Source organism: Tupaia chinensis, unplaced genomic scaffold (genome assembly GCF_000334495.1).
Source record: "Tupaia chinensis unplaced genomic scaffold, TupChi_1.0 Scaffold000605_1, whole genome shotgun sequence".
Classification (NCBI taxonomy): Eukaryota; Metazoa; Chordata; class Mammalia; order Scandentia; family Tupaiidae; genus Tupaia; species Tupaia belangeri.
Genome location: NW_006160123.1, coordinates 2123735 through 2142511, shown reverse-complemented (window position 1 = coordinate 2142511; position 18777 = coordinate 2123735). Strand labels below are relative to the sequence as shown.

General features: G+C 44.1%; 1 protein-coding gene across 3 annotated transcripts in view; it reads left to right on the top strand.

Annotated features, from left to right (window-relative positions):
- The window catches only part of NUSAP1 (nucleolar and spindle associated protein 1), a 39115-nt gene that overhangs the window by 2492 nt on the left and 17846 nt on the right, over positions 1-18777 (top strand). The window contains exons 2-6 of one of the 3 annotated variants that reach the window (XM_006158671.3): positions 4441-4509; positions 9405-9548; positions 12646-12757; positions 16436-16537; positions 18136-18245. In XM_006158671.3, the coding sequence (XP_006158733.1) occupies positions 4441-4509; positions 9405-9548; positions 12646-12757; positions 16436-16537; positions 18136-18245 (537 nt within the window). Of the gene's footprint in view, positions 1-4440; positions 4510-9404; positions 9549-12600; positions 12758-16435; positions 16538-18135; positions 18246-18777 lie in introns of all 3 variants that reach the window. The other 2 variants (XM_006158670.2, XM_006158669.2) reach the window with 2 other exon arrangements.

Here is an 18777-nt window from a genome sequence, read left to right as displayed (position 1 = left end):
CCTAGCCATTATGCTAACTTCCAGGCACTCAGATTCTTTTTTTTTTTTTTAGAGAGATTTTTGCTACAGGGTGCTTGTGCTTGCCAGAAAGACAGAGAGAGACAGACAGAAAGCGAGAAATCACCCCCCAAGGAGGATGGCCACACCGCAATCCCTTCTCCATTCTCCTCTCAGGATCTTGGGCACGAACGCACACAGGCCCAGGCTGAGTTTAAGTCACCAGGTCCAGGACTCAGACCTTGGTTGACTACATGGGAGTCCAGTGACATAGCCATTTTGCCAACTGCTGGTTCCCAGATTTTTTTTTTTTAATTACTTTATCTAACTTCATTTACTTTTTAAAAATTTGACCAGAGAGGAGGAGAGAGAGAGAGAGAGAGGCAGGGAGAGAGAGAAAGAAAGAGAGAAAGCTGCCTGGTCCAGGACGAACTGTGGTGGGAGTCTAGCACCCTTAACCATCATGCTGGGCCCACTATACTCAGATTCCTGACAGTGTGTGTGTGTGTGGGGGGGGGTGTCAGTGCCTCGTTGATGGTCATCTATATTCATTTAGCCCTTGCAGGGCTTCACCTTGCAATTTGGTTATTTGTGTATACATGTGGAACAGGGATTCATCCATTGACCTCGGAGTCTTTATAGCACTCAGTGCAGTACATTTTAGATAGGAGTTGCTGAATAATTATTTAGAATTATTATTTACAGTGGCTTCTCGGCAGTGCTAAAATAATGCACCAGAAAAAAGTCATTGGCAAGAGAATTATGTAGAGGCTTCTCACCTGAGTCCAGGCACTGGCTTACATTAAGGCCCCACAATTAACTCTGAAAGGTTACTGCAAGGTAGATGCTCCTCCGAACACCTAGCACTCTTCTTGAGGCACCTGATCTCCTAGACAATAGGTGGGTTAATACAATATTTTGGGGGAGAGTTTTTTTTTTTCTTTTTTTTTTTTTTTTCTATAGAGTGTGTGGGCTCGCCAGACGGACCGAGCAGAGACAAAAAGCGAGAAATCACCCCCTAGGGGGGATGGTCACGCCGCAATCTCTTCTCCCCCATTCTCCTCTCAGGATCTTGGGCACGCACACACACGCGCCCGGAGTGAGTTTAAGCCCCTGGGTCCAGGACTTGAGCCGCGGTCAACTACATGAGAGTTCAGCGACATAGCCATTACGCTGTTTGTCCCATATAGTTAGTTTTCCAAAGATCTTCAGTGGCATCCACATAAAACCCAGCACCAGTGCTGAAGTCCCAGCTGTCATCTTCTTTAATATTACAGCCACGAGGGCTGGTATCTGGAGCAATGACGGTAAGACCGTATTCTGAAGCTGCTTGATGGTAACCAGATTTCGATATAAAATTTTGCTCTGTGCAAGTTAAACCAGACAGCCAGTGTAATGCAGGGTACTTTCCAGTTTCTGCCTTTGGTGGTACGTACATAGCAAATTTCATTTTGCACTTCAGTTCAACACTGTCATGTTCAAAAACTTTCTGAAATCCTCCAAAGCACTTGTTGATGGAAATCTGTTCTCCTCAGACAGCCACAGCAGGTAGAGCAGACACTGCAAGAAGAGAAAGTCGACTTCATGCAATCATGTTTTAAATATCATCCTTACAAAAAAAAAAAACCTCTTGAGCCCACATCATCTTCCTGTATCCTGCCCCATGTTTCTGTTCTTTTCTACTTATTCTGCTCTTTTTTTTGAAGAGGTTTTTGCTATAGGGCACATACACTTGGCCAGAGAGACAGAAAGCGAGAAATCACACCCCAGGGGGGATGGCCACGCCGCAATCCTTCTCCTCCATTCTCCTCTCGGGATCTTGGGCACGCACACACACGCGCCCAGCATGAATTTAAGCCACCGGGTCTGGGACTCGAACTGCGGTCGACTACATGTGAGTCCAGCGACATAGCCATTATGGTAACTGCCGGTTCCAACTTACTCTGCTCTTCCGTATCCTCACCCCTGCACATCAGCAGCATTTGCCACAAAGGACACTCCCCTCGGCTCAGACTCCTTTTTTTTTTGTAGACTTGTCTGATGTTCCATTTTCTCCCCCCTCACTAGCACTTCCTGACAGTCTCCCTGGCTGACTCTCCCTCAGCCACATCTCTGGAGGAGGAGTCCCAGAGGTCGGCTCCTTGGCCTTTTCTCTGTGTTCTCGCCCTTGTCATCTTACCCACTCCCATAACTTTCAACGTGTCTGGAAGCTAATGCATCCCAAAACTGCATCTGCAGTAGAACCTCTACCCTGAGCTGCTGAGTCGAGTATTTAAATGCCTGTTCAACAGCACGGTCAGTTCCAAACATCTGTGGTCTCTGTCTCCGTCTTACTACATGGTTTGGGCCCAGTTTAGATCACCCTCCATTCCTCCCCTTCTCTGCCTGCACCCACATCCATGTCACTGTGTCCCAGCTACATCTGAAATTGGACCTCTGGCACCATCTCCAGAGACGCAAACCTGGGCCACAGCACTTCGTCTCCTGCCCCTGCCTCAGTCTCCCTACTATGCTTCCTGCCTGTATTCTTGCTTCACAGTCATGTTCTCTGGGTAGTCCGAGTGACATGTGAAACACAGAACACATTTTTCTGCTAGGCGCCCTCTAATCGTATCTAAACTAAAATCTAGGCTCCTGGTCTTCTGGTTAAAGGAGTCAGGTTTCACGTGGCCAACCACTGGTTCATATCCCAGCCCCAGGAGCTTGAAAGTCACTGGGCATGTGTGTGTGTGTGTGTGTGCCTAAATTCCAACAGGACGAGGACTGGCCCTGTAGACTAATGGTTAAGGGAGCTGGCTCCTACATGACTGACGGCAGCTCAGATCCCAGCCCTGGCAGCTTGAAAAACACTCTGGGCATGTGTGCACGTGTGTCCCAAATCCCAAAGAGATGAAGAAGAAAGGGTTGCAGCGTGACTGCATCCTATTGGGAGAGTTGTCTGCCTCTCTGTGAGCACACAGCCATCTGGCAATTAAAGAAAGAGAAAGAAAACAACTCAAGTTGGAGACAACAAAGGCAATTTTGGTATGGGTTATGCAGTAGGTGAGATGGGGAAAGTTAACTACTCCTAGGTACGATAATGTATTAGAGTTTATATAGGAAAAGTACCCCCTTGGTTTTAGGAGTTGTGGCTCTTGTATTAAGTAGAAAAATATGATGTCTGGACCTTAACTCTATATATTTTGGCAAGAAATATAAATATAGAGAAAGCTAATAGGAGATAGTATTAATGATGGATGATTTCATGGGGTGAGTGTTTATAACACTGTTTTGACTTTTCTATAGGCCTAAGATTTAGCCATTCTCCCCTAACTACCCAAGCCAGAAATCCAGGCATGACAAAGTTTCCTTGTTCTCCAACTCACAGGTGTCTACTGAGTTGTTACCTCCTAAGAAGGTTTTGACTCCGCCTTTCCTGCCTTAGCCTTGCTCTAGTTCAGGCTACCATCACCTCATTTCCTGCCACAGCCTGCTAACCATGGCTGTCTTCAGTCTCATCCCATCACGTGCATCCTGCACTTAGTACAGCCAGAGACAGTTCTGAGTAACACCGAACAGGACGCCGGCTGTCCTGCCGCAGACTCTTCAGAGCCTGCCCTTTGCCCTGGGAGTTTTACAAGGCCTGCCCACTTTCCCGGCATTATCCCACCATCTCCTCCCACAGCTCTGTGCTCCAGCCACATAACGTAGGTGCTTCAGACTCCACTCCTTGCCTGTCCATGCTATTTCTCTGCCCCGTCCCTATGTTTCTCCCCTCTTCATCCTTCAGATCCTCAGCAGCTAGAGACATCATGTCTTTATCTTAGAATGGGCTTCAGCGTGCCTGATTCTGGCTGGCTGCATGGCCTGGGGGAAGATTGTGTCAAGAAGACCCATGGGGACCAGCAATTAGCGTAATGGCTATGTCACTGGACTCCCACGTAGTCGACTGCGGTTCGCGTCCCAGACCTGGTGGCTTAAAACTCACACCGGGCGCGTGTGTGTGCGTGCCCAAGATCCCGAGAGGAAAATGGAGGAGAAGGGATTGTGCCGTGGCCATCCCCCCTGGGGGGGGTGATTTCTCACTTTCTGTCTGTCTGGTGAGCACACGCGCCCTATAGCAAAAACCTCTCCAATAAAAAAGAAGACCCTGTCAACCTCTGGAAGTAATAAAACTTTTTTCTAGAGGAACTGGGGTGTCTATGCTAGCAGTACCAAGTGTGATGACCAAGTCCACTCTTGTTCTCACTGGAGCCTGAGCTTCCTTGCTCGGGCACTTACTACCGGATTGCCTCTCTCCCACTCAGGTGTGAAATCCTTGAGGGCAGGGGCTGATTACGTCTAGGTCATAGTTTTAGTCCTGCGGATGACCAGAGTACATTTGATGAATATTAGAGCAGCAGAAAATGTTCACCATATCCTCCTTTTTTGATGTTGTCCCTAATGATAGGTTCTCTTCTGCAGGCAGCCAAATTGCTAAAAGCCTTGAAAGCTCACCTTAAACAAGAAGCAAGAAAAGAAAATGAGAATCAGGTGAGTTACGTTTTCATCATCACCTTGCAAAACCATCATAATTATTAATGAGCAATTTCTGGGAGGCCAGAAAGTGGCATGGTGGTTAAGGGTGCTGGACGCCCACGTGGCCAACCACTGTTCAAGTCCCAGATCTGGCAGCTTACTTTTTTTCTCTTTCTCTCTGTCACTCTCTCTCTGTCCTATCTGGTCAAATTTAAATAAATAAATAAAGTTAAATAGCTGAGAATAGCTACTGAACTTGAGCTGTGAAACATTGCTTTCATTGACTAAAAATGAAGATTTTCTGCTGAGACTTCTCCCTCCAGATTCATTTCTATTAGGAAAGGCACAAACCCAGGCCCATCCTGAGATGGCTGCTGAACTTGAGCTGAAACATCACTTTCATTGACTAAGAATGAAGATTTTCTGCTGTGACTTCTCCCTCCGGAATCATTTCTAGTGGCCTCCATGCACTGAGTGTCTAGACAGGTCCAAGTGAACAGGATCCAAACTTCTGAATACAATTACAGAATATTCCTCAATTCCCACTGAATTTGATGCACAAAGAGTGAAAAATGGAATGGAAGAGAGATTGCAAATCACCTCCTCCTGTTCACCTCTGAATGCCCGAATTGAACTTCAAGAATTAGGAAGAATTGCACAATCCATCAGATGACCAGAAATTACCCAGGGGCACAAGAAATATGAGAAAGCAAGAAAATACCTCTCCTCCAAGGGAAAATAATAATTCCTCTTAATCCTCAGATAGTACAGTGAAACTCACAGAAATGTCAGATAAAGAATTTAGAATATTCATAGTGACAAAGCTAACAGAGATGGAAGAGAAATAGACAATGTACTGCCGAAGAGGCAAGAGAAAGGAGCCAATGAGTTCCAGGAAGTGAGGAAATTCTTGTAAGACCTGAAAGAAGAAATACGCACCATAAAAAAGAATCACATGGAATGGTTAGAGTTGAAGGTTATAATAGAGGAAGTCAAAGGCTCCCTTGAAAATATTAAAAGCAGACTAGATCATACAAAAATCTAATCTCAGATGTAGAAGATAGAATCTCTGGCCTAGAAAAATCCACCACAAAGACTAAGAAAATTATCAAAAATAATGAGAATAACATACAAGAAATACTAGATACCAAAAACATCCAAACATCTGGATAATTGGTAATCTATTCCATGAAATCCTGGAAGAAAATTTTCCAAACCAAGAGAGGCATTCAAAGATCCTGCCCCACGAAATACAAAGGACCCCAATAGAATCAAATAGAATCAACCCAGAAAGATCTTCTCCAAGGCACATTATAGCCAGGTTGACCAAAACCACAAAGACAAGATAGTAAGATTGGCAAGAGAGAAACATCAAGTTACCCTCAAAGGACATCCCATCAGGCTAACAGCGGACCTCTCATCGGAAACAATGTGAGCAAGAAAAGAATGAGAAAATATATTCAAGGTGTTGAGGGAAAAGCAATTTCAACCAAGAATACTGCACCTGGCAAGATTATCCTTCACAGGGAAGAAAATAAACAATTCACCAGCACCAGACCAGCTCTCCAAGAAGTTCTCAAGGGAGTGCTAGACCAGGAAAATCAAATACAGACATACAGAAATAAGAGTTTGAAGACTAAAAAAAATGACCAATTTAATCATAGAAACAAGTTTGGAGTTGAGTATTTTATCACAGAATTTAATTGGGAAGATCAGAGCACAACAGAAGATAGATTAAGTACATGAGACTGACCTGGTGAAAGAGAATCTTATGACTTTTGACTAAAACATTGCTGATTTTCTTGTTGGCTTTGTTTTCCGGTTTTAAGGATTTTTTTTTGTCTTGAACTGCTGATAGGTTCATGTACCTACTGTTTTAACAGATTCCTAACCCGTTTCCTGGCTTTGAGTTTTAAGCAAAGGTCTCTTAGCATTTCTTTGATTTTGATTTATTAAAGCTAAAACTACTCTTCTTTTTTTTCCCCCCAGGGGGGATGGTCACGCCGCAATCCCTTCTCCTCCACTCTCCTCTCGGGATCTTGGGCACGCACGCACGCGCGCCCGGCGTGAGTTTTAAACCACCGGGTCCAGGACGCGAACCGCGGTCGACTATGTGGGAGTCCAGCGACATAGCCATTACGCTAACTGCTGGTTCCCAAAACTACTCTTCTTGAAATTAAAAAATATATATTATAAAGTACCTATTTAATGACCATAGTAAGTTATATAGCATCAGGTGCTACTTTATAGTATATTCATTCTACTCAGTTTCACACCTAAAGTCAGACGTGTATTCACAGATGTGTATATACCAGCTGAACTTGCTATTGAAAGTAATTAGATTATTTAAGAAATTTTGTGAATCAATAAAATGTGGGAGGGGGGAGGAATGGAAAACAACTGTAGACACCAGAGGTAGTGTGGAAGGAGGGTGGGAAATGGAAGAGGGTGAGAAATAGGGGGAAATATATATATACACATGTATATATATTAAACTAGAAATGGAAAAGTTTCTACAATAATGTGTTTGATTAAGCCACTATGCAGTATATTCTTAATGGAAAATCACATTTTGTATGCTGTGACACTGCTCAGAGAATGAATGTAAAATTAATTAATTAAAAATAAAATTTTAATAAAACAATAAAATTAAATAAAAGAATTCTTTAAAATAATTATGTGCCAGGGACTGAATCCTTTCACAGGAAGTATTTATTATGAATGGCAACTCTCATTTGTGGCAAGTAATCTTTTAAATGAGATTTTTTTAAATCTTTTTAAAGAGTATTTTAGGGAACCAGCAGTTGGCGTAATGGCTATGTCACTGGACTCCCACGTAGTCGACCGCAGTTCGAGTCCCGGACCTGGTGACTTAAAACTCACACCGGGCACGTGTGCATGCATGCCCGCCCAAGATCCCAAGAGGAGAATGGAGAAGGGATTGCGGTGTGACCATCCCCCTGGGGGGTGATTTCTCTCTTTCCGCCTCTATGACTCTCTATCTGTCTGGCGAGCACATGCGCCCTATAGCGAAAACCTCTCCAAAAAAAAAAAAAAAAAGAATTTTATTTAACTTTATTTATTTGTTTTCATTTTCCCAGAGAGGGAGAGGAAGAGAGAGAGAAAGTGAGAAAGCAAGCCACCAGGTCTGGGTCTGAAACTATGGTCGGCCACGTGGGAGTCCAGTGCCCTTAACCACCACGCCACCTGCCGGCCCTAAATGAGATGTCCTTATACAAATGCAAGGTTAAGTACTAGTAGCTAAATATGATAAGAAAGAGTGCGATATGTAGGGAGGGAACGGAATTTGAAAGACCTAAGGATAAGTAGCAACTGTCATTTCTTTCTTTGTATTTTCAGAATACTCAAACTCCTCTTCCTTAAAATGGAAGTAATGTCTGCTCCGCTCAGTTGAGTGTTGTGAGAATCAAATGAAATGGATTGTGCAAGTGACTTGTCAGCTGTAAACCACTGCTGACGAGAGATGTCATGGCGGCTTCAGGTTCACCTTAAAGCCTTTGATAAGGCTTGACCCTAGATGCATCAATGAATGCTTCATTATGGCCAGGACTTTTTATTTTTTTAAGATTTTCACCATAAGGCATATGCACTCATAGGAGAGTGGTAGTGAGAGGGAAAGTGAGAAATCACCCCCCAGAGGGGTGGCCATACCACAGTCCCTTCTCTGTTCTCCTGGAATTTGGGGAACACGTGCACACAGACCTGGTGTGATTTTCAAGCCGCCAGGTCAGCCATGTAGGAGTCCCATGCCTCAATGACCACACCACCTGGCGAGCCCACCTTGATTCATCAGCTCTTTATCAGCTGGGTAGATAAGGAACAGATGATTTCATTAAGATTATTAATGGACTAACTTTATCGACCTCAATTCCTGGAGACAGAAGTGGGTAAGTAGAAGGGACAAGAAGGTGCTAGTATCTGTGCATTACAGTGTGTAGCCTGTGGCTGCCGAGCAAGATTGTTTTTTTTCTTTTTTGATTGGTTTTTGCTGTAGGGCTCGTGCACTTGCCAGAAAGACAGAGAGAAACAGGGAGACAGAAAGTGAGAAATCACCCCCCAGGGGGGACGGCCACATCGCAATCCCTCCTCCTCCATTCTCCTCTCGGGATCTTGGGCACGCACGCACACGGACTTGGCATGAGTTTAAGCCACCGGGTTCAGGACTCGAACAGCAGTTGACTACATGGGACTCCAGTGACATAGCCATTACGCCAACTGCTGGTCCCGTAAGATTCTTTTTTTAAAAAAAGAATTATTGAACTTTATTTATTTATTTAAATTTGACCAGAGAGGGACAGAGTGAGAGAGAGAGAGAAAGCAAACGCCAGGTCTGGACTCAAACCGCTGTCAGCCATGTGGTAGTCCAGCGCCTTAACCACCATGCCACCTGCTGCCCTGTGGAGCAAGATTTAAAGGTATATTTAAAGGTGCAAAGGTAACTAAAAGAGTGACTACAGTATTAATAGTATTTTCTATTAGGAGGAAGAGAATGAGATGAGAGTACAAATAAGCTCCATTTCAGTACATGACAGGCACTAAAAATAGCAATTTTCTTTTTCTCCCCAACAGAGGTTTTTGCCTTGGGCATGTACGCTCGCCATAGAGAGAGACAGAGATAGTAAGAGGGAAAGTGAGAAATCACCTCCCAGGGGGATGGCCATGCCACAGTCCCTTCTGCGATCTTGGGTGTGCACTCACACTTGCCGGGCATGAGTTTTCAAGTCGCTGGCTCTGGGACACCACAGCATTCAGCCATGTGGGAGTCCAGCGATGTAACCACTATGCCATCTGCTAACCCCCTGTAATATGTTTTTAATTTGGTTTAAATTCTGATTCTTCCTGAGCGTTATAACTCTACACATAGGACATGACAGTATCTCTCTCTTCAGGATGAAAATCAGACTTCTGCATCTTCTTGTGATGAAATTGAGATACAAATTGGCAGTCAGCAACAAGCAGAGAATGAGCCTGCTGGTCACGTCACCAAGACGAGGAGGAGGCGCAAGGAGTTGTGTGGGGATTCTCACCCCCAGGTGAATGGCAGTGGCAGACTGCAGATAAGCTCCCACGTGTGCCCATATTCACATACTCTTCGGGATCGTTCGTGTTAATTTCTGTGATGTCAGGTGACTAAGTAACATGAGCTATAAGCTTCTTGAAAGCACAAGGCTACTCCTCAGTGTCCTCAGTGTCCCACAGCCTGGCACTTGGGAAGTGCTTTATATTAAGAACACATAAGGGGCCAGCAGGTGGCATGGAGGTTAAGGCGCTGGGCATTCCCACCTGGCTAACCACGATTCGAGTCCTGGATCTGGCAGTTTGCTTTCCCACTTTCCTCCTCTCTCTCTGTCTCTCTCTGGTCAAATTTAAATAAATGAGTGAATAAATATAATTGAATAAATAATTAATTAAAAACACATACACACACAAAGAACACAGTAAATACTAGTAAGTACTAGGGCCGATGGGTGGAGTGGTGGCTAAAGGCACTGGATTCCCACATGGCCGAGTCCCAGACCTGCCAGCTTGCTTTCTCATTTTCCCTTTCTCTGTCTCTCTCTGGTCAAATTAAAGATAATAACAAACCAGGGACAAGCAGATGGCATAATGGCTATATTGCTGGACTCCCATGTAGTCAACCATGGTTCAAGTCCCAGAACTGGTGGCTTAAACTCATGCTGAGTGAGTGTGTGTGGTGCCCAAGATCCTGAGAGGAGAATGGAGAAAAAAGGGATTGTGGTATGACCATACCCTATGGGGGGTGATTTCTCATTTTCTGTCTCCCTTTCTCTGTCTTTCTGGCAACGTGGACAAGCCATATACAAAAAACACCAAAAAAAAAAAAAAAAAAAAAAAAAAAAAAAAAGGCTGATTCTAATTAAATAAATAATTCTTTTGAAAAGTAAAAAGGGGCCAGGGACCAGTGGATGGGATAATGGCTATGTTGCTGTACTCCTATGTAGTCGACTGTAGTTTGAGTCCCAGACCCAGTGGCTTAAACTCACGCCGGGCTCATGTGCGTGTGTGCCCAATATCCCAAGAGGAGAATGGAGGAGAAGGGATTACGGCATGGTTATCACCCCGGGGGCTGGGGCGGGGGGAGTGATTTCTTGCTTTCTGTCCCTCTGTCTCTCTCTGTCTTTCTGGCAAGCACACATGCCCTATAGCAACAACCTCACACACACACACACACAAAATAATAATAATAATAAAAAAGAGGGGCCAGCAGGTGGCGTGGTGGTTAAGGTGCTGGACTCTCCTACGTGACCTACCATGGTTTGAGTCCCCAACCTGGTGGCTTGCTTTCTCCCTCTCCCTCTCTTTCTGTGTGTGTGTGTGTGTGTGTGTGTGTGTGTGTGTGTGTATGTATGTGTGTGTGTCTGGTCAAATTAAATAAATGAATTAATAAAACTAAATAAACCTTTCTAAAAAAACACAGTAAATGCAATACTTTGTGAATAAATAGGACTGCTCATTAAGCGTTCACTTAAACAAGGCGTAGTAAATAAGAAGAAACCAACATCTCATTTTTTATTTTTTATTTTTTTCGTTTCTCTTTCCTAACTTGCCCCAGGCCTAGTGATCACTCTGCACGTTGTGTTTGAGCAGCGTGGTCATGTGAATAGCCAGGGCTTCTTTCATTTGCTTTGAGTAGACTCTGACTCTTTGAGAGAAATTTTTGCTTTAGGATGTGTGCACTCACCAGAGACACAAAGAGAGTGAGAAATCACCCTCAGGGGGCTGGCCATGCCATAATCCCGTCTCCTTCATTCTCTTCCCAAGGTCTTGGGCACTCACACACGTGTGCCTGGCGTGAGCTTCAAACTGCCAGGTCTGGGAATTGAACCACAATTGGTCATATGGGAATCCAGCGCTTTAACCAATAAGCCATCTGCTGGCCCCATATACTTCTGTCTTACCCTTTCATTAAAATGTAACTTTTTTTTTTTTTAAGAATTATTTAACTTTATTTATTTATTTTAATTTGACTAGACAAGGACAGAGCAAGCAAGAGAGAGAAAGATCTGTTTTACCCTTTCATTAAAATGTAACTTTTTTTTTTTTTAAGAATTATTTAACTTTATTTATTTATTTTAATTTGACTAGACAAGGACAGAGCAAGCAAGAGAGAGAAAGAGAAATGAGAAAGCAAGCCACCAGGTCCAGGACTCAAACTGCAGTCGGCCACATGGGAGTCCAGTGCTGTTAACCACGACAGCACCTGCCAGCCCCTAAAATATAGCGACATAGCCATTACGCTAACTGCTGGTCCCTAAAGTGTAACTTTTAACAGACACAGGCCTGTTTTTATCTTCTGGTTTCATAAGGTCCCTTGGTCAAGAGACCACTAGGTCTCTCAGTGCTAGTGTATCTTTAAGAGAGCTTAAACAGAGTTGTAGCTTTAAGAGAGCTAATCTTTTTTTTTTTTTTTTTGAAAGGAATTATTTTTTTAACTTTATTATTATTTTTCAATTTGACCAGAGAGACACAGAGAGAAAGTGAGAAAAGAAGCTGCCATGGGACCAGCAGTTAGCATAACGGCTATGTTGCTGGACTCCCATGTAGTCGACCACTGTTCGAGTCCCAGAACCGGTGGCTTAAACTCACGCCGGGTGTATGTGTATGCATGCCCAAGATCCCGAGAGGAGAATGGAGGAGAAGGGATTGTGGCGTGGCCATCCCCCCTGGGGGGTGATTTCTTGCTTTCTATCTCTCTGCCTCTCTCTGTCTCTCTGGCGAGCGCACACACCCTGTAACAAAAACCTCTCCAAAAAAAAGAAGCTGCCATGTCTGGGACTTGAACCATGGTCAGCCATGTGGGAGTCTAGCGCCTTTAACCACCACGCCACGGCAGGCCCAAAAGAGCTAGTCTTGCTAGTCTTTCATGCCTTCCGATGTTCCCCAGTTGCTCCTATTCCTAGAGGCCCATATCATGAAGCTGACAAGGCAGAGAACCAAATTCTCCACTCAGAAGTCTTCTTTTCTTCCTTTAATTCCTTTCCTCCCTCATTTTGGTACCTGTGTTTGGGAAGCAGTGTTTACTTCTTATCATTTAAATAATTTATTTTCTTCTAAAATTTCTAGCAGGATCATTTAGAGATAAAAATAAGTGATCCCACTGAATTCCAGAATCAAAGAAAGGAAAACCAGGATCTCAGAACTACAACTGAAGTTGCTTCTCTGTCAGATGAGAGCCAAGCACAGGAGAATACAGAATCCTCAGGGAAGAGTGGAATTCATGGTATGCCAACTAACTGTTAACCAAAATTGCTGGGAGTAGCCCTGTACGTTCATTTCATTGAGTGTCAATAGGCCTATGTTCCTCCGAGCCTCAGGGTCAGTTCCTTTCTTGCCACTTCCTGGCTTGTGGTTGTCAATGCCTGGGATTCTTTGGCTTGCATGCTCAACCAACCAGTCTGTGTGTCTGTCATTACATGGCGTTTCTGTGTGTATTTCTATCTTCTTAACAGGAAACCAATCATACCAAATTAGGATCCACTCCGATGACCTCATTTTAACTTGATCACCCTGCAAAGAACTTCTTTTTTATTTGCTAGAGGGTATGTGTACTTGGCAAAGTGAGGGAGAGAAAGCGTCCCAATAGGGCATGGCCACACCCCAATCCCTTCTCCACCACTTCTCCATTCTGTAGGAATTTGGGGCACACATGCACATGCATCAGGTGTGTCATTTTTCCTTTTTAAGAATTATTTTATTTGGGGGACCAGCAGTTGGCATGATGGCTATGTCACTGGACTCCCATGTAGCCGACCACAGTTCGAGTACCAGACCTGGTGGCTTAAACTCATGCCAGGCGCGTGTGCGTGCATGCCCAAGATCCTGAGAGGAGAATAGAGGAGAGGAGATTGTGGCATGGCCATCCCCCCCAGGGGGTGATTTCTAGCTTTCTGTCTCTCTGGCTTTCTGGCAAGCTCACGTGCCCAATAGCAAAAACCTCTCCAAAAAAAAAAAAAAATAGTATTATTTTCTTTAACTTTATTCATTTATTTATTTTAATTTGACCAGAGAGGAACAGAGTGAGAGAGAGGGAAAGTGAGAAGGCAAGCTGCCAGGTCTGGGACTCGAACCATGTGGGAGTCCAGCACCCTTTAACCACCACACCACCTGCTAGCCTCCAGGTATGTTTTTTAGGCCATTAACTTTATGTTGTTGGCCATGTTGGATCCTGCTCACTTAACCACTAAGCCACCGGACTCGCCTGACCCTATTTCTAAATAAGGTCATACAATAGGTACTAGAGGTTAGGATTTCTATGTATCTTTTGGGACTCCATTTCAGTTCATAGCATCATATTCGAGAACTTTTCTTTTTTTTTTTTTTCTTTTTTAACTTTATTTATTTATTTGCTTATCACAATTTGACCAGAGAGACATAGCGAGAGAGAGAGAGTGAGAAAGCAAGCCGCCAGGTCTAGGACTCAAACCATGTGGGAGTCCAGCGCCCTTAACCACCGGTGGCACCACCTGCTGGCCCAAAAACTTTTTTTTTTCTTCTTTCTTTTTTTGAAGAGGTTTTTTTGCTATAGGGCGTGTGTGCTCGCCAGACAGAGAGAGACAGAGAGATAGAAAGCGAGAAATCACCCCCCGGGGGGATGGCCACACCACAATCCCTTCTCCTCCATTCTCCTCTCGGGATCTTGGGCTCACACGCACATGCGCCCGGCGTGAGTTTAAGCCACCAGGTCCGGGATTCGAACCATGGTCGACTACGTGGGAGTCCAGCGACATAGCCATGACGCTAACTGCTGGTCCCAGCCCAAAAAATTTTATTGTTGTTTTTTCAAGAAAGATTTTTGCCATAGGATGCATGTACTTGCTGGAGAGACCAAGAGAGTCAGACTGAAAGTGAGAAATCACCCCCTGGGGGGATAGCCACACCGCAATCCTTTCTCTTCTATTCTCCTCTCAGGATTTTGCCATGCACACGCATACAGTGTGAGTTTTAAGCTGCTGGGTCCGGGACTTGAATCATGGTCAACTACATGGGAGTCCTGTGACATAATCATTATGTCATGTTCTAGATCTTCTTTCTTTAAATAATCATTTCACTGTATTTCTTATTATTATTCTCCAGTTTGATCAGAGAGAGAGAGAGAAAGAGAGAGAGGGAAAGTAAGAAAGCAAAACACCAGGTCTAGAACTTGAACTGCAGTCAGAAATGTGAGAGTCTTAACCACCATGCCACCTGGCAGCCCTGGTGTTCTAGAACTTCTAAGTATTCTGCAGTTATAGCAAAATTTAGAGCAAAACACAGATGGTGTGTGTCATTGTGGTAGCTTTATGTAGAAGCCAGAATGAGAGTGGCAGCTGGACGCTTAGAGAGGTAGCGAGAGAGCCCTCGTTTTATCTTTTTAGCCCCTCTGGCCCACTCCAGAGACACGTCCAAAGGCCTACGTGCCTCTTCAGTCAGGATTCGCATAGGAAGCTTGCAAAGTCTACCTTTCCAGGCTTTGAGCTTATTCTATTTTTTAAGGTTTTTGTCATAGGGCAATGCCCTCACCAGAGAGAGACAAAGGGAAAGTGAGGAATCACCCCCAAGAGGGACGGCTAAGCCGGTATCTTCGCCTCGATTCTACTCTCAGGATTTTGGACGCACACACAATGCACGCGTGCCCAGTGTGGCTCTCAAGCTGCCGGGCCTGGGTCTGAACTATTGGTTGGACAGCGCCACAGCCACAGCACCACCTGCTGGCCCGGCCTTGTCCATCTGTATTAAGATAAATGTGTGTCCTTCTTCGTCTCTAAGTCCTTCAAAACCTCTTCCCTAAATTTTCTCAACTAAGTTGATTTCACTCAGACCAGAAGCCGCAGTTCCTGCATACCTAATGGGACTTGGTGTTTTCTTTTCTGAGGATTTTCTTTTTTTTTTTTTTTTTTTTAAGAGAGAGATTTTTGCCACAGGGCATGTGCGCTTGCTGGAGAGATATAGAGACAGAAAGTGAGAAATCACCGCCCCCCGAGGGGGTATGGCCATACCATAGTCCCTTCTCCATTCTCCTCTAGGGATCTTGGGCATGCACGCATATATGCACAGAGTGAGTTTTCAGCCACCGGGTCCGGGACTCAAACCACATTCGACTGCACGGGAGTCCGGCAACGTAATCATTACGCTGGACTCCCTAGGACCGGGTGTTTTCTGATGTCATTCTTTAGGAAGCTGCCAGTTGTAACAGGGTGTCCCAGTGTCAGTTTCCCCATTACCTTTGGCATAGCTCTGCATTAACTTACAGTATTTCTTTTTTTTTTAAAGAATTATTTTATTTCACTTTATTTTTTATTATTATTATTTTAAATATTTCCAGAAAGAAACACAGAAAGGAAGATGGGGGAGTGAAAAAGCAAGCCTCCAGGTCTAGGACTTGAACCGTGGTCAGCCATGTGGGAGTCCAGTATCCGTAACCACCATGCCACCTGCTGGCCCTGCTTACAGTATTTCTTAATGAGAAACCTTTTCTTTGGAGAGATTTTTGCTATAGGGCGCGTGCACTCACAGAGAAAGACAGAGAGACAGAAAGGAAGAAATCACATCCCAGGGGAATGGCCACGCCGCAATCTTTTCTCCTTCATTCTCCTCTTGGGATCTTGGACACGCACACACATGCACCTGGCATGAGTTTAAGCCATCAAGTGTGGGACTTGAACCATGGTCAACTACATGGGAGTCTAGCGACATAGCCATTACGCCAACTGCTGCTCCCACAGGCTTTTTTTTAAAATTTATTTATTTATTTATTTTAATTTGACCAGAGAGAGAAAGAAAGAAAGAATGCAAGCCACCAGGTCCAGGACTCAAACCGCAGTCAGCCATGCGGAAGTCCAGCGCCCTTAGCCACTATGCTACCTGCCGGCCCCAAGAAGTCTTTATAAATTCTTCATTAGTTCTTTCTCTTTGGATTTAGGTGAAAAAGATTCAAAAGTACCTTCAGGAAAGAAAAAGTCTGTCTACCCAGATGGGCTTTCCAAGCCTGGAAAAAATAAAAGAACCGCAAACACTACTCCAAGTAAGTTTGTGCACAAAGAAACATAAAGGAGTGCTTGGACCACTTCAGACCGGTGTTAGAGAGGCAGTGGACGGAAACAGCTGAAAGCTCAGAGTCTGGGACCAGGGCTTTCATTCTCCTCTCGCTTTCTAGCTTTGAGACCTGGGCTCCTTAGTTATCCTCAGTGAGCGCGCCTCCTCAGTGTAAATGGAAAAGTGACGCGTAGACTGATGGATAGGCTGATGTGTAGATTAGCTGAGAATGTCTCCTTCGCTGCTCATTGCCTTTTACACCAAGTAGTCTGTGCAGGAATTCAGTAAATATCTCATGCACAAGGGTCTGTGAAGCACTTGGTGCAATTCCCACCTGGTTTTGAGTTTCTGTTGGGTTGTGAGGAATGTCATGACACGTTTTTGCATAGAAAAATACGTCCTGACTTTCCCGACAACCTAATAGGCAATCTAGGGGACTCCAGTTTTGGACATGTCATTTTTTTCGTTTTTAATTTGTTATAGGGCACATGTACTCTCTGGAGAGAGAGGAGTCGGGAGGGAAAATGAGAAGGCGCCCCTCCAAGGGAGGGTCATTCTACAGTCCCTTCATTCTCCTCTCCAGATTTTGGGCATGTAGGCACATGCACCCGGAGTATTCTTCATGTTCCTGGGTCTGGGACTTGAACCATGCAGTCAGCCATGTAGAGTCCAGCTGCCTTAACCACCACACCACCTGGCTGGCCCTGGTGTGTCATCTTTATCTTATATTGCTGCAACAATGCTTGGCACGTGGAATGTTGACTGAGTCAGTAAATATTTATGTACTTCATTAGAATAGTATAGAATGGGGGGACCAGCAGTTAGCGTAATGGCTATGTTGCTGGACTCCCACGTAGTCAACCGCGGTTTGAGTCCCGGACCTGGTGGCTTCAACTCATGCCGGGCGCATGTGCGTGCGTGCCCAAGATCCTGAGAGGAGAATGGATTGAGGCGTGACCGTCCCCCTGAGGGGTGATTTCTCATTTTCTGTCTCTCTCTCTCTCTTTCTGGCGAGCACACATGCCCTATGGCAAAGACCTCTCAAGAAAAAAAGAATTGTATAGAATGGGGATCAGCAAACTAACACCTACCTTGGCCTATCTTACATCATTTAAACTAACAATGTTTTTTACATTTTTTTAAAGAGTTAAGAAAGGAGGACAACTGCTGTAACGGGAGACCACACCGTACGTGGTCACAAAGCCTAAAATACTGTCTGGTCTTTTATAGAGAAAGTTTGTCGATTCTTCGTATAGAGCTTTCTAAACATTCTAAAATATCAAATTACGATGAGTAAGTGAAGGCCAGGGCAGAAGACAAATCTTTTTATGCTCTGGACTAACCCAGGATGTCATTTCATAAAATGGACAACAGGACCATGTTGAATTTTGATATTTTATAAGATAAATGTGCTTTTACACTGAGTTTCCAAAAGCTAAATGTTTTGAAATGAAAGTTTTAGGAAAGAAGATATTAATAGTTAAAAGGCAAGAATACAATGAAGAGAGTGAATGTTTATAGAAAAACATGAAGGTTAATAAAATAATTTTGCCTGGTTAATTTTCATATTTTGGGGGAATATTCTAGACTTTAAGAAGCTTCATGAGGCTCGTTTCAAGGAAATGGAATCCATTGATCAATATATTGAGAGAAAAAAGAAACATTTTGAAGAACACAATTCATTCAATGAACTGAAGGTATGCAAATAAAATTACGTTCCTTTATAATTTTTTTTGAAGATTTTTGCCGTAGGGCACATGCACTCACTGAAGAGACAGAGAAGGAAAGTGAGAGAGGAAGTGAGAAATCACTCCGCATGGGGTGGCCGTGCTGCAGTCCCTTCCCCATCTTTCTCCCAGGGTTTTGGGCATACGCGCACACACGCCCAGTGTGTCTTTCAAGTTCTGGGATCTGAGACTCAGTCTGGAGTCCACCACGTGGGATCTGGTGCCTTGAATGACCAGTTCACCTACTAGTCCTAAAACTATATTTTTGGGGGATCAGTAGATGGCACAATGGTTTGTTTTGTTTTTAAAGGATTATTCATTAATTTAATTTAATTCGTTATTATTATTTTTTAATTTGACCAGAGAGAGAAAGGAAAAGCGAGAAACCAAGCCACCATGTCTGGGACTTGAACCACAGTCTGCCATGTGGGAATCCACCGCCTTTATTCACTGTGCCACCTGCTGGCCCTCAATATTTTTTTAAATAATTATTTATTTTATT